Raw genomic sequence first — 15,486 nt, 5'->3', positions numbered from 1 at the left:
ACTTCTACAGTACCTAGGCCCTTCTTACTGTTGTAATATCCCAGATTAGCCTCTACAATTTCTACAGTACCTAGGCCCTTCTTACTGTTGTAATATCCCAGATTAGCCTCTACAACATTTACCTAGGCCCTTCTTACTGTTGTAATATCCCAGATTAGCCTCTACAACTTCTACAGTACCTAGGCCCTTCTTACTGTTGTAATATCCCAGATTAGCCTCTACAACTTCTACAGTACATAGGCCCTTCTTACTGTTGTAATATCCCAGATTATCCTCTACAACTTCTACAGGAGCTAGGCCCTTCTTACTGTTGTAATATCCCAGATTAGCCTCTACAACTTCTACAGCACCTAGGCCCTTCTTACTGTTGTAATATCCCAGATTAGCCTCTACAACTTCTACAGCACCTAGGCCCTTCTTACTGTTGTAATATACCAGATTAGCCTCTACAACTTCTACAGCACCTAGGCCCTTCTTACTGTTGTAATATCCCAGATTAGCCTCTACAACTTCTACAGCACCTAGGCCCTTCTTACTGTTGTAATATCCCAGATTAGCCTCTACAACTTCTACAGTACCTAGGCCCTTCTTACTGTTGTAATATCCCAGATTAGCCTCCGCAACATTTACCTAGGCCCGTTTTACTGTTGTAATATCCCAGATTAGCCTCTACAACTTCTACAGTACCTAGGCCCTTCTTACTGTTGTAATATCCCAGATTAGCCTCCACAACATTTATCTAGGCCCTTCTTACTGTTGTAATATCCCAGATTAGCCTCTACAATTTCTACAGTACCTAGGCCCTTCTTACTGTTGTAATATCCCAGATTAGCCTCTACAACTTCTACAGTACCTAGGCCCTTCTTACTGTTGTAATATCCCAGATTAGCCTCTACAACTTCTACAGCACCTAGATCCTTCTTACTGTTGTAATATCCCAGATTAGCCTCTACGTCTTCTACAGCACCTAAGCCCTTCTTACTGTTATAATATCCCAGATTAGCCTCTACAACTTCTACAGTATCTAGGCCCTTCTTACTGTTATAATATCCCATATTAGCCTCTACAATTTCTACAGTACCCAGGCCCTTCTCACTGTTGTAATGGAACTGAAGTGTTTTGTGACATTAAATGGAAAGAGACCACATAAACAATGTTGATATAATTAGTGTCATCACCTTTATTTTGTTTTGTGTTCAATGATTTAAATAACCCAGAATTAGAGGAGGGGTACATGAGACATATTGTTGATACACACATTTTGTTGTTAGTCATATTATCAATACATTTTTTCCTTTTTTTTCCAAACTCAAGAAATCTCCCCCTCTTCTTTTTTTAAATGTAACAGTTAAAAACAAATTCTTAATTACAATAACGGCCTAGTAACAGTGGGTTAACAGCCTTGTTCAAGGGGCAGAACGACAGATTTTCTCCTTGTCAGCTCAGGGATTTGATCTAGCAACCTTTTCGGTTACTAGTCCAACGCTCTAATCACTAGGCTACCCTGCCGCCTCCACACTCTAACCACTAGGCTACCCTGCCACCCCAACACTCTAACCACTAGGCTACCCTGCCACCCCAACATTCTAACCACTAGGCTACCCTGCCGCCCCAACACTCTAACCACTAGGCTACCCTGCCGCCCCTACACTCTAACCACTAGGCTACCCTGCCGCCCCTACACTCTAACCACTAGGCTACCCTGCCGCCCCTACACTCTAACCACTAGGCTACCCTGCCGCCCCTACACTCTAACCACTAGGCTACCCTGCCACCCCTACACTCTAACCACTAGGCTACCCTGCCGCCCTCTACATTCTAACCACTAGGCTACCCTGCCGCCTCTACGCTCTAACCACTAGGCTACCCTGCCGCCTCTACGCTCTAACCACTAGGCTACCCTGCCGCCTCTACGCTCTAACCACTAGGCTACCCTGCCGCCTCTACGCTCTAACCACTAGGCTACCTGCCACCTCTACACTCTAACCACTAGGCTACCCTGCCACCTCTACACTCTAACCACTAGGCTACCCTGCCCCCTCTACACTCTAACCACTAGGCTACCCTGCCACCCTCTACACTCTAACCACTAAATCAAATCAAATCAAATTTATTTATATAGCCCTTCGTACATCAGCTGATATCTCAAAGTGCTGTACAGAAACCCAGCCTAAAACCCCAAACAGCAAACAATGCGGGTGTAAAAGCACGGTGGCTAGGAAAAACTCCCTAGAAAGGCCAAAACCTAGGAAGAAACCTAGAGAGGAACCAGGCACTAGGTTACCCTGCCGCCTCTACACTCTAACCACTAGGCTACCCTGCCCCATCTACACTCTAACCACTAGGCTACCCTGCCACCCTCTACACTCTAACCACTAGGTTACCCTGCCCCCTCTACACTCTAACCACTAGGCTACCCTGCCACCCTCTACACTCTAACCACTAGGCTACCCTGCCACCCTCTACACTCTAACCACTAGGCTACCTGCCACCTCTACACTCTAACCACTAGGCTACCTGCCACCCTCTACACTCTAACCACTAGGCTACCTGCCGCCTATACACTCTAACCACTAGGCTACCTGGCCGCCCCAAACTATTTTTAAAATACACGAAGAACTAATATTTGGGACATAGCCATCCTGTGTTGATGGGCAGGTTGGACTCACAGAGGGAGGGGAGGGGGGGTTACGCGAGACTGATCCCTACAGGGGCAACATCTGAAATACCACCCTATCCCTATAGTGTGTTGTTGATATACCGATGATTTCTAACAGTTCGGTAGCATTTGGACGTTTTCCTTTCCTTCTTCTCTCATTTCACCTTTTCTTGTTGTGACAATGTTCTGACAACAACACTCGTTGTGAGACAAGGAAGAAAGAAAGAAAGGAAACAAACACCCAGCGAAATGTGTTTACACGTAGTGAATAGGACGCCATTTGAGACACAGGCGTGACAGTGAGAAGGTTATTCCTGCTTTTACCCAAGGTGCCAAGCCACCATAATACCAGCTGTCCCGGTCATTCAGAGGTTCGTCAGGGTTGTATTCATTAGGGTACACCGTAGCAAAACGCTGTGCAAAGGAAAACAAATCCTTATTGGACAAGCTCAGGTAGTCCCTTCTTGTTTCACACCCTTTTTTTCCCCTTCTGTTTTGGTGTCTAATGAATGCAGCCCACATGTGACTCGTCAGTAATCTGCTGATGCAGCGGGTCACATAGAGTCCTATGTGTTTAGGGGACAAGGATACAAGTCCAACACTCTAACCACTAGGCTACCCTGTGTTTAGGGGACAAGGATACAAGTCCAACACTCTAACCACTAGGCTACCCTGTGTTTAGGGGACAAGGATACAAGTCCAACACTCTAACCACTAGGCTACCCTGTGTTTAGGGGACAAGGATACAAGTCCAACACTCTAACCACTAGGCTACCCTGTGTTTAGGGGACAAGGATACAAGTCCAACACTCTAACCACTAGGCTACCCTGTGTTTAGGGGACAAGGATAGAACCACTCCTGTGTTTCCTGTGGTCCTGTTCTGTTTGTGATCCGCTACGGGGCCGGAGGGAGAGATGTGGAATGATGTCCGTGGCCTTGGTGACCCCCCAGCCTTGAAATACAATGCCTCCAGAGGGTTGAAGTTCAACAGTTATATTTACTGATAATTGTTTTTTAACTGTATAACATATGAAAGCCTGTTATAGTGTGTTCAGTGTGTGGCAGCGGTCTCTGTTACTATGCAGATTACGGAGAAAGAGTGTGATTTCTGTGTGAATGACACCTGTTTCAGCCAATCAAAGTTAGTCCAATACTGTGTGTGCCAATAGGAATATGGAATGAAAAAAATAAGTGCAAAATCAAGTGAAACTTGATCAAATACAAAACAAAACTAAAGCAAACTGTGCATTTAGAGTATTGTATGAATACAGGGCCTCGCTTCAGCAAGAGTTTGGTCATTTAACAAAAACCTACTCCTATCGTTCGATCCCAATCTCGACCCCAACCTCGACCCCAACTTCGATCCCAACCTCCTCGACCCCAACCTCGATCCCAACCTCGACCCCAACCTCGATCCCAACCTCGACCCCAACCTCGACCCCAACCTCGACCCCACCTCGATCCCAACCTCGACCCCAACCTCGATCCCAACCTAGACCCCAACCTCGATCCCCACCTCGACCCCAACCTCGACCCCAACCTCGACCCAAACCTCGACCCAAACCTCGATCCCAACCTCGATTCCAACCTCGACCCAAACCTCGATCCCAACCTCGATCCCAACCTCGATCCCCACCTCGATCCCCACCTCGATCCCACCTCGACCCAAACCTCGATCCCAACCTCGATCCCCACCTCGATCCCCACCTCGACCCCAACCTCGACCCAAACCTCGACCCCAACCTCGATCCCCACCTCGACCCCAACCTCGATCCCCACCTCGACCCCAACCTCGACCCCAACCTCGACCCAAACCTCGACCCCAACCTCGATCCCCACCTCGACCCCAACCTCGATCCCCACCTCGACCCCAACCTCGACCCCAACCTCGACCCAAACCTCGACCCTAACATCGATCCCCACCTCGACCCCAACCTCGACCCCGACCCCGACCTCAACCTCGACCCCAACCCAATGTCTGTAACCTACTATTCTGTAACCTACTCTTAACCATCTCTCGTGGAATGACTCTTTTATTCATCTTTCCTATTGGCTACCTTGATCGTCATCGTCGTGGTACACACAGATGTTTGTCTCTACAACATTAGTGACAACAAACCCAACCCCTTTTCGTTTCCTATCTATCGCTCCGAATGTAGTATTTTCATGCTCGATTTGATGCCCCCAGCCATTGTTAGTTTGTTGTCGGTGCCCGGAGTAGTAGACACATCAGTATTAGAAACGGTAACATTGTGTCCCATTGGTTAACATATAAAACCTCACATAAACTTTCTCCATAAAAGGTCAACTCTCCTTTTGTCTCTGTCTCTCTTCTACCTGTCAATCTGTACATTCATTTTAAACAAAGCTGTACATAAAACAACATAGAGTACCTGTATATACAGTATATAATGGGGATATTATTGCACTGTGATAGGTAAAGAAGCTTTGCCCCCCCCCCCCCCCTCTGTTGATTAAAGAGGATATACTCTACTATAGTGTACATTTTGGGACATTTGTGATTTTTTTTTCAACACCACAACAACATTCCTTGATTCTTTGCATAGTAAAGTTCTGGAATGGTAGAGAATCTACATCGTAATCCAGAGCCGTATTTATAAAATGTCAATGTAAATGTACATGGCTCTGACTCTACCCATTCTATTTCTACGTACTCATTCAGAGTTGGAAGAGTAATAGTCCAGTTTTTTTTGTTTGTTTTGTTTTCCTAATCTAATAACTATCACGTCAACTATCAAAGGGATTTGTTTGTTGAAAGCCTAGTCCAGTAAACTGTAATATTATATACGGACCTCTCCATACTCTGTATGTGTCCTAAATGTTGCTCTGTTTCCAAATGGCACCCTATTTAGTGCACTACTTTTGACCAGGGCCCCATAAGGCACGGGTGTAAAGTAGTGCACCGTAGAGAATAGGGTGCCATTTTAAAATGGCACCCTCTTTCTCTCCCCCCAGTTTGACCTGTGTCAGACCTGCAAACATCACGTCAACCTACGGTTTAACTGCATTATTTTCTATTCCAATGTATAAAACATATATAGATACATACAAAACAACTGCAAAGGGCCTATCTACGACACCACATTATCAGTGTCTTACGTGGGGGGATGAAAAGTGTAACACTGTTTTGAAAACATCCAGATATTATCTTTGGTATTTTTCTTCTAGCCTGTATACCTTTTCTTCTTCTTTTTTTTTTTTGGTAGAAATTACAATAAACACTTTTTTTTTTTTTTTTAAGAGTAAACATAAGTAAGCTACTGTAATAATTAGATTATTCAAGGAACTCTTGTCAAAGTCAAAAGCTCGTTTTACATTTCAGCAATGTTTGAATACAACAACACATTTTGTTTTTCAATTACAAGGTTTCCATATCCGAAGTTGCAGACAAGTCTCTTTGGATTTTAGCATCCCTTTAATTTCCTTTTTGCGTGTGTAATAAATGTATAACGTGTTTTATAAGATGTAAGAATGAGAGGAAGAGGCAACAGTGAATTGTCCCTTCAATCTCCTCTCAGTAATCCCACTGTTGAGCTAGCTCTGAGCTTGATGGTCCTGGACTCTTCTATAGCCAGCCAGCTAAATCAGTGGGTTTTTAGTTGACTTTAAAATCACCAGACAGTTTGCTTCTATGTCCCAGCTGCATTGTAAGGGCATCAGGTTCTTTACTGTGTGGTCAACATTATTATCCCTTACTCCAAAGCAACAAACACACAAGGTCAGTTCCTTTCAAAGTCCTTTCCATATCTCCCCTGTGAGGCTAGCACTGAGCTGGCCCTCCATCTTAGATGCTCCTATAGGTCAATGAAATTAAGAATTATCCAAAACCCACCAGTCCCTTTTATCAATGTCGTTTTTTTTTCTTTCTCTTATTTCGCTTAATGGTCCTTTCTCCTGACCCTCTCTCCCCGGCTCCCCCTAGAGGTCGGTGCCAAAACTGCCCCTCTTCACCCTCAGGCTGCCGCCCCAGCCCCGGGGACAGGTGTTGGGGGTACGCTGCAGTCCTGGAGACCTCAGCCCAGAGTCCTCCGACTCCACCGAAGCATCCGAGTCAGTGAGGGACCTGGTGTTGTAGAGCCTTACTGGGGACCGGATCACCCCTGTAGGGGTGGGAGGAGGGCTGGCGAAGGGGGGAGACTGGCACCCCATGGCCCTGGACTGGTAGGGGCTGAAGGGGGGTTTGGAGCTGCTGCTACTGTGGTCGTAGCCCTGGTGGTGCTGGTGGGTGGTGTTGTCACCTAGTGGGGAGATTGGGAGATTGTGGCTGCTCAGAGCACCTGGGGACGGGCTGTTTTTACGTTTGGCCGCGTTGATGATGTTCTTGGCTAACAGGCGATGGTTTGCCTTGGAGTTGTTGGGGCTGATGATGGGAGACTGGCATCTGGAACCCCAGGGAGGGGACAGGGTTGAGGGGGAGAGAGGAGAGGTGATGGTGCCTTGGTGAGAGGGTCTGGAAGAGGAAGAGTTGGAGATGGTGGTGGAGAAAGGCTTGGTTGTCTGGTTGATGTTAGGGGATTGACAGCGGGACCCCCAGGGAGATACAGGCGATATAGGTGAGGTGGTAGTGGATGGTTTAGGCCTGGATAAAGAGGCTGTAGAGAAGGGTTTGGTGGTCTGGTTGACGACAGCGGGGGACTGGCACCTTGTCTCCCAGGGTGGGGAGACAGGGGAAGTGGGTGTGGTGGTGCCCTGGTGGTGGGGCCTGGAAGAGGAGGAGGAGGTGATGCTGGTCTGGGGGGTAGGGGACCGGACCCCACTGGGAGTGGGGGGTCCCTCTGGGCTGCTGAACCGACGGGTGAACTGGGGTGTCCTGGTGGGAGTGGGGGTGGTGTGGATCGGGGTTGGAGGCGACTCCTTCCTCGTCTGTGGAGAAAGAGTAAAGAGTATAAAGACGTGAATGTACAGAGACATGAATGTGAGACACCATGATGATGCTAAACTAGGGTAGAGAGATGAATGTAAGATAAATTAAAGGCCTTCTATGCTCGCTTCGAGGCAAGCAACACTGAAGCATCTATGAGAGCACCAGCTGTTACGGATGACTGTGTGATCACGCTCTCCGTAGCCGATGTGAGTATGAGCTTTAAATAAGTCAACATTCACAAGGCCGCAGGGCCAGATGGACTACCAGGACGTGTACTCCGAGCATGCGCTGACCAGCTGGCAAGTGTCTTCACTGACATTTTCAACTTCTCTTTGACAAAGTCGGTAATACCCACATGTTTCAAGCAGACCACTATAGTCCCTGTGCCCAAGAATACTTTTAAAGGCTGATCATGGCTCACATCAACACCCTCATCCCAGGCACACTGGACCCACTCCGATTTGCATACCGCCCCAACAGATCCACAGATGACGCAATCTCTCCACACTGCCCTTTCCCACTTGGAACGGAAGGAACACCTATGTGAGAATGCTGTTCATTGACTACAGCTCAGTGTTCAACACCATAGTGCCCTCAAAGCTAAGCTAAGGTCCCAGGGACTGAACACCTCCCTCTGCAACTCGATCCTGGACTTCCTGACGGGCCGACCCCCAAGTGGTGAGGGCAGGGAACAACACATCCACCACACATCAACACAGGGGTCCCTCAGGGGTGCGTGCTTTGTCCCCTCCTCTACTCTCTGTTCACCCACGACTGTGCATGACACCATCATTAAGTTTGCCGACAACACGATGGCAATGTTCCCTGAACATTTTCTTCCGGCACTGAGAAAATGTCAGGTCTGCTGAGCGCAATCTTCAACGTTGTGAAAAGTCTGTGCAACTTCTGGTGTGCTTTTATTGTAAACACTGAGGTTGTACCCACTTTAAGTTACAGTTATCACAATGGCTACTGTGGCTATTTGGTCCTAATGTAGGCCTATTAGAATGGTCTACCATCAAAAACAAAGGTGAAAATGCATCCCATAATATTCTAACATGTAAAATAGCTGTTCTATCATTCAGCCTGTATTAGCAGCCAATGTGTGGTGTTCAATGTAAGCCTACATTCAGTGTTGTTTGTTGTTGTTGAGTTCTTGAAAAAATATGCAGGGCTTGAAATTAACCTGTTTATCCACTTGTCCTTCAGACAAGATGTGACCGAAAATGTATTGTTAAATGCAAGAAACCACTATACAAAAAAAGTTAATTATTCTTCCCATACCATTATTACAGAGAAAACAAATGATGCCTCTGCCTAATGGCTACTTAGCTCATTCTGTCTCAAAATACAACACAGCCCTATTAAGACAGAAGAAATGCTCTTTACCTGAGTTTCTTTTCAAAGATGTCTAGAAATGTACATGTTTTGTGTTCTAGTTGGAAGCGACCAACTCCTCCACTGCTGACTACAAACTATCTAGAACTGAGCTAATAAGTCACTAAGTCGCAAAGGATGTGAACTAAATGTTCACATGTGGCTACATGCAGCTCTCACTTTGATGAGTGCATCTACTCACAACAAATGCATCTACTCACAATCGCTCATGCTGTAAACACAGTCCAGTTCTAAGGAATGGCACAGATCCATATATGGCAATGGTCTATTTGCATATAGGGGTACTGCAGCTCTGATTGGTTATGCCACACAGGTCTGTAGAGTACGGGCTGAGTCATCCCTGTCAATATAAACCTACTGCGGTGCAAAAAAAAGTATCTTGCATAATAAGTCTTGCTTAGTTCATTTTGTTTCAGTATGTTGCATTAAAAGTGGCTAATATTGGCAATTCACCCAGTAGAGGAAAACATTGATAGTGTTAACTAATGGGGCAAACTAGAAAGTTTACTTTGCACAATGGTGGTAAACGATGATGAGACCAGCCAATAGGGAGGAGTTCAGAGACCTGGCAGTGTTGTGGCAGGACAACAACCTCTCCCTCAACGTCAGTAAGACAAAAGAGCTGATGGTGGACTACAGTAATCAGGGGGAGCGTGCTCCCATTCACATCCACGTGACTGTAGTGGAGTGGGTCGAGAGCTTCACGTTCCTCTGTGTCCACATCACTAAGGATCTATCAACGTCCAAACACACCAACACAGTTGTGAAGAGGGCACGACAACGCCTCTTCCCCGTCAGGAGTCTGAAAAGATTTGGCATGGGCCCTCAGATTCTCCCCAAAAAATCTACAGCTGCACCATCGAGAACATCTAGACTGGCTGCATCACCGCTTGGTATGGCAACTGCTTGGCATGCGACCGCAAGGCACAACAGAGGGTAGAGCATACGGCCCAGTACATCACTGGGGCTGAGTTCCCTGCCATCTAGGACCTCTATACCAGGCGGTGTCAGAGGAAGGTCCAAAAAATTGTAAAAGACTCCAGCCACCCAAGCCATACACTGTTCTCCCTGCTACCGCACGGCAAGCGGTACCAATGCACCAAGTCTGGAACCAACAGGACCCTGAATAGCTTCTACCCCCAAGTCATACACTGTTCTCTCTGCTACCGCACGGCAAGCGGTACCAATGCACCAAGCCATCAGACTTCTAAACAAGACTGCTAAATAGTAAATCAAATGGCTACCTGTCCCAGACTACCTGTATTGACCCATTTGCACCAACTCTTGTGCACTGACTCTATGCACACACACACTGGACTCTACACCGACAACCCCAACGCACACACACACACCACATGCGCCCACACACACACATAACATGCACACACATGCATACTGACGCCACACACACACACACTCTTTCACACTCACCACACACGCTGCTGCTAGTCACTTTACCCTTACAAATATATATATATATATAAAAAAAAATGTTTACCTTTATTTAACTAGGCAAGTCAGTTAAGAACAAATTCTTATTTTCAATGACGGCCTAGGAACAGTGGGTTAACTTCCTGTTCAGGGGCAGAACGACAGATTTGTACCTTGTCAGCTCGGTGATTTGAACTTGCAACCTTGCAACCTTCCGGTTACTAGTCCAACGCTCTACCCTAGGCTACAGTACCTAGCTACCTCAATTACCTCGTACCCCTGTCCATTTCTCGGTACTGGTACTTCCTGTATATAGCCGTGTTATTTTCTACTTCCTGTACATAGCCATGTTATTTTCTACTTCCTGTACATAGCCATGTTATTTTCTACTTCCTTTATATAGCCATGTTATTTTCTACTTCCTTTATATAGCCATGTTATTTTCTACTTCCTGTATATAGCCATGTTATTTTTTACTTCCTGTATATAGCCATGTTATTTTTTACTTCCTTTATATAGCCATGTTATTTTCTACTTCCTGTATATAGCCATGTTATTTTCTACTTCCTGTACATAGCCATGTTATTTTCTACTCCTGTAGCCATAGCCTACTTCCTGTTATTTTATTTTCTACTCCTGTATATAGCCATGTTATTTTCTACTTCCTGTATATAGCCATGTTATTTTTTACTTCCTGTATATAGCCATGTTATTTTTTACTTCCTGTATATAGCCATGTTATTTTTTACTTCCTGTATATAGCCATGTTATTTTCTACTCCCTGTATACAGCCATGTTATTTTCTACTCCCTGTATATAGCCATGTTATTTTCTACTCCCTGTATATAGCCATGTTATTTTCTACTTCCTGTATATACCCATGTTATTTTCTACTTCCTGTATATAGCCATGTTATTTTCTACTTCCTGTATATACCCGTGTTATTTTCTACTTCCTGTATATACCCATGTTATTTTCTACTTCCTGTATATAGCCATGTTATTTTCTACTTCCTGTATATACCCGTGTTATTTTCTACTTCCTGTACATAGGCATGATATTTCTATTCTCTGTGTGTAGAGTAGGTAACCTAGTGGTTAGAGCGTTGGGCCAGTAGCCTAAAGTTGCTAGATCGAATCCTCTGAGCTGACAAGATAAACATTTGTCGTTCTGCCCCTGAACAAGGCAGTTAATCCACTGTTCCTAGACCATCATTGTAAATAAGAATTTGTTCATAACTGATTTGCCTAGTTAAATATGGGTTAAAAAAAAATTATGTAGACATGTTATTTTCTACTTCCTGTATATAGCCATATTATTTTCTACTTCCTGTATATAGCCATGGTATTTTCTACTTCCTGTATACAGCCATGGTATTTTCTACTTCCTGTATACAGCCATGTTATTTTCTACTTCCTGTATATAGCCATGTTATTTTCTACTTCCTGTATATAGCCATGTTATTTTCTACTTCCTGTATATAGCCATGTTATTTTCTACTTCCTGTATATAGCCATGTTATTTTCTACTCCCTGTATATAGCCATGTTATTTTCTACTCCCTGTATATAGCCATGTTATTTTCTACTCCCTGTATATAGCCATGTTATTTTCTACTCCTGTATATAGCCATGTTATTTTCTACTCCTGTATATAGCCATGTTATTTTCTATCCTGTATATAGCCATGTTATTTTCTACTCCTGTATATAGCCATGTTATTTTCTACTCCTGTATATAGCCTGTATATATGGTATGTTCTACTCCCTGTATATAGCCATGGTTATTTTCTACTCCCTGTATATAGCCATGGTATGTTCTACTTCCTGTATATAGCCATGGTATTTTCTACTTCCTGTATATAGCCATGGTATTTTCTACTTCCTGTATATAGCCATGGTATGTTCTACTCCCTGTATATAGCCATGGTATGTTCTACTTCCTGTATATAGCCATGTTATTGTCTACTTCCTGTATATAGCCATGGTATTTTCTACTTCCTGTATATAGCCATGTTATTGTCTACTTCCTGTATATAGCCATGGTATGTTCTACTCCCTGTATATAGCCATGGTATGTTCTACTTCCTGTATATAGCCATGGTATTTTCTACTTCCTGTATATAGCCATGGTATGTTCTACTCCCTGTATATAGCCATGGTATTTTCTACTTCCTGTATATAGCCATGGTATGTTCTACTTCCTGTATATAGCCATGGTATTTTCTACTTCCTGTATATAGCCATGGTATTTTCTACTTCCTGTATATAGCCATGGTATGTTCTACTTCCTGTATATAGCCATATGTTCTACATGGCCATGGTATGTTCTACTTCCTGTATATAGCCATGGTATTTTCTACTTCCTGTATATAGCCATGGTATTTTCTACTTCCTGTATATAGCCATGGTATGTTCTACTCCCTGTATATAGCCATGGTATGTTCTACTTCCTGTATATAGCCATGGTATTTTCTACTTCCTGTATATAGCCATGTTATTGTCTACTTCCTGTATATAGCCATGTTATTGTCTACTTCCTGTATACAGCCATGGTATGTTCTACTTCCTGTATATAGCCATGGTATGTTCTACTTCCTGTATATAGCCATGGTATTTTCTACTTCCTGTATATAGCCATGGTATGTTCTACTTCCTGTATATAGCCATGTTATTTTCTACTCCCTGTATATAGCCATGGTATGTTCTACTCCCTGTATATAGCCATGGTATGTTCTACTTCCTGTATATAGCCATGTTATTTTCTACTCCCTGTATATAGCCATGGTATGTTCTACTCCCTGTATATAGCCATGGTATGTTCTACTTCCTGTATATAGCCATGGTATGTTCTACTTCCTGTATATAGCCATGGTATGTTCTACTTCCTGTATATAGCCATGGTATGTTCTACTTCCTGTATATAGCCATGGTATGTTCTACTTCCTGTATATAGCCATGTTATTTTCTACTCCCTGTATATAGCCATGTTATTTTCTACTCCCTGTATATAGCCATGTTATGTTCTACTTCCTGTATATAGCCATGGTATGTTCTACTTCCTGTATATAGCCATGTTATTTTCTACTCCTGTATATAGCCATGTTATTTTCTACTCCTGTATATAGCCATGTTATTTTCTACTCCTGTATATAGCCATGGTATGTTCTACTTCCTGTATATAGCTATGTTATTTTCTACTCCCTGTATATAGCCATGGTATATATACCCATGTTATTTTCTACTCCTGTATATAGCTATGTTATTTTCTACTCCCTGTATATAGCCATGGTATTTTCTACTCCTGTATATAGCCATGTTATTTTCTACTCCTGTATATAGCCATGTTATTTTCTACTCCTGTATATAGCCATGGTATGTTCTACTTCCTGTATATAGCCATGTTATTTTCTCCTGTACTTCCTGTATATAGCCATGGTATTTTCTACTCCTGTATATAGCCATGGTATTTTCTACTCCTGTATATAGCCATGTTATTTTCTACTCCTGTATATAGCCATGGTATGTTCTACTTCCTGTATATAGCCATGTTATTTTCTACTTCCTGTATATAGCCATGGTATGTTCTACTCCTGTATATAGCCATGTATGTTCTATCCCCTGTATATAGCCATGGTATGTTCTACTCCCTGTATATAGCCATGTTATTTTCTACTCCTGTATATAGCCATGGTATGTTCTACTCCTGTATATAGCCATGTTATGTTCTACTCCTGTATATAGCCATGGTATGTTCTACTCCTGTATATAGCCATGTATATAGCCATGTTATTTTCTACTCCCTGTATATAGCCATGTTATTTTCTACTCCTGTATATAGCCATGTTATTTTCTACTCCTGTATATAGCCATGGTATGTTCTACTCCTGTATATATATGTTCTATGTTATTTTGTTCTACTCCTGTATATAGCCATGTTATTTTCTACTCCTGTATATAGCCATGTTATTTTCTACTCCCTGTATATAGCCATGTTATGTTATTGTTTCTACTCCTGTATATAGCCATGTTATTTTCTACTCCCTGTATATAGCCATGTTATTTTCTACTCCCTGTATATAGCTATGTTATTTTCTACTCCCTGTATATAGCCATGGTATGTTCTACTCCCTGTATATAGCCATGGTATTTTCTACTCCCTGTATATAGCTATGTTATTTTCTACTCCCTGTATATAGCCATGTAATTTCCTACTCCCTGTATATAGCTATGTTATTTTCTACTCCCTGTATATAGCCATGTTATGTTCTACTCCCTGTATATAGCCATGGTATTTTCTACTCCCTGTATATAGCCATGGTATGTTCTACTCCCTGTATATAGCCATGGTATGTTCTACTCCCTGTATATAGCCATGGTATGTTCTACTCCCTGTATATAGCCATGGTATGTTCTACTCCCTGTATATAGCCATGTTATTTTCTACTCCTGTATATAGCCATCCTGTATATAGCTATGTTATTTTCTACTCCTGTATATAGCCATGGTATTTTCTACTCCTGTATATAGCCATGTTATTTTCTACTCCCTGTATATAGCCATGTTATTTTCTACTCCTGTATATAGCCATGTTATGTTCTACTCCTGTATATAGCCATGTTATTTTCTACTCCTGTATATAGCCATGTTATTTTCTACTCCCTGTATATAGCCATGTTATTTTCTACTCCTGTATATACCCATGTTATTTTCTACTCCTGTATATAGCCATGTTATTTTCTACTCCTGTATATACCCATGTTATTGTCTACTTCCTGTATATAGCCATGGTATTTTCTACTTCCTGTATATAGCCATGTTATTTTCTACTCCTGTATATAGCCATGTTATTTTCTACTCCTGTATATAGCTATGGTATTTTCTACTCCTGTATATAGCCATGTTATGTTCTACTCCCTGTATATAGCCATGGTATGTTCTACTCCCTGTATATAGCCATGTTATTTTCTACTCCCTGTATATAGCTATGTTATTTTCTACTCCCTGTATATAGCTATGGTATGTTCTACTCCCTGTATATAGCTATGTTATTTTCTACTCCCTGTATATAGCTATGTTATTTTCTACTCCCTGTATATAGCCATGTTATTTTCT

At 43.0% G+C, this 15,486-nt stretch overlaps 1 protein-coding gene across 2 annotated transcripts in view; it reads right to left on the bottom strand.

Annotated features, from left to right (window-relative positions):
- Nucleotides 1-5,859: 5,859 nt before the first annotated feature.
- The window catches only part of LOC115125741 (synaptopodin 2-like protein), a 65,985-nt gene continuing 56,358 nt past the window's right edge, over nucleotides 5,860-15,486 (bottom strand). For both annotated transcript variants that reach the window (XM_065019982.1, XM_065019981.1), the window contains exon 5: nucleotides 5,860-7,544. In XM_065019982.1, the coding sequence (XP_064876054.1) occupies nucleotides 6,600-7,544 (945 nt within the window). In that variant the 3' untranslated portion in view covers nucleotides 5,860-6,599. The remainder of the gene's footprint in view (nucleotides 7,545-15,486) is intronic.

This window comes from Oncorhynchus nerka, linkage group LG6 (assembly GCF_034236695.1).
Source record: "Oncorhynchus nerka isolate Pitt River linkage group LG6, Oner_Uvic_2.0, whole genome shotgun sequence".
NCBI classification, from domain to species: domain Eukaryota; kingdom Metazoa; phylum Chordata; class Actinopteri; order Salmoniformes; family Salmonidae; genus Oncorhynchus; species Oncorhynchus nerka.
Note: the sequence above shows the minus strand (reverse complement) of the source record. Positions and strands in the feature narration are given on the sequence as shown.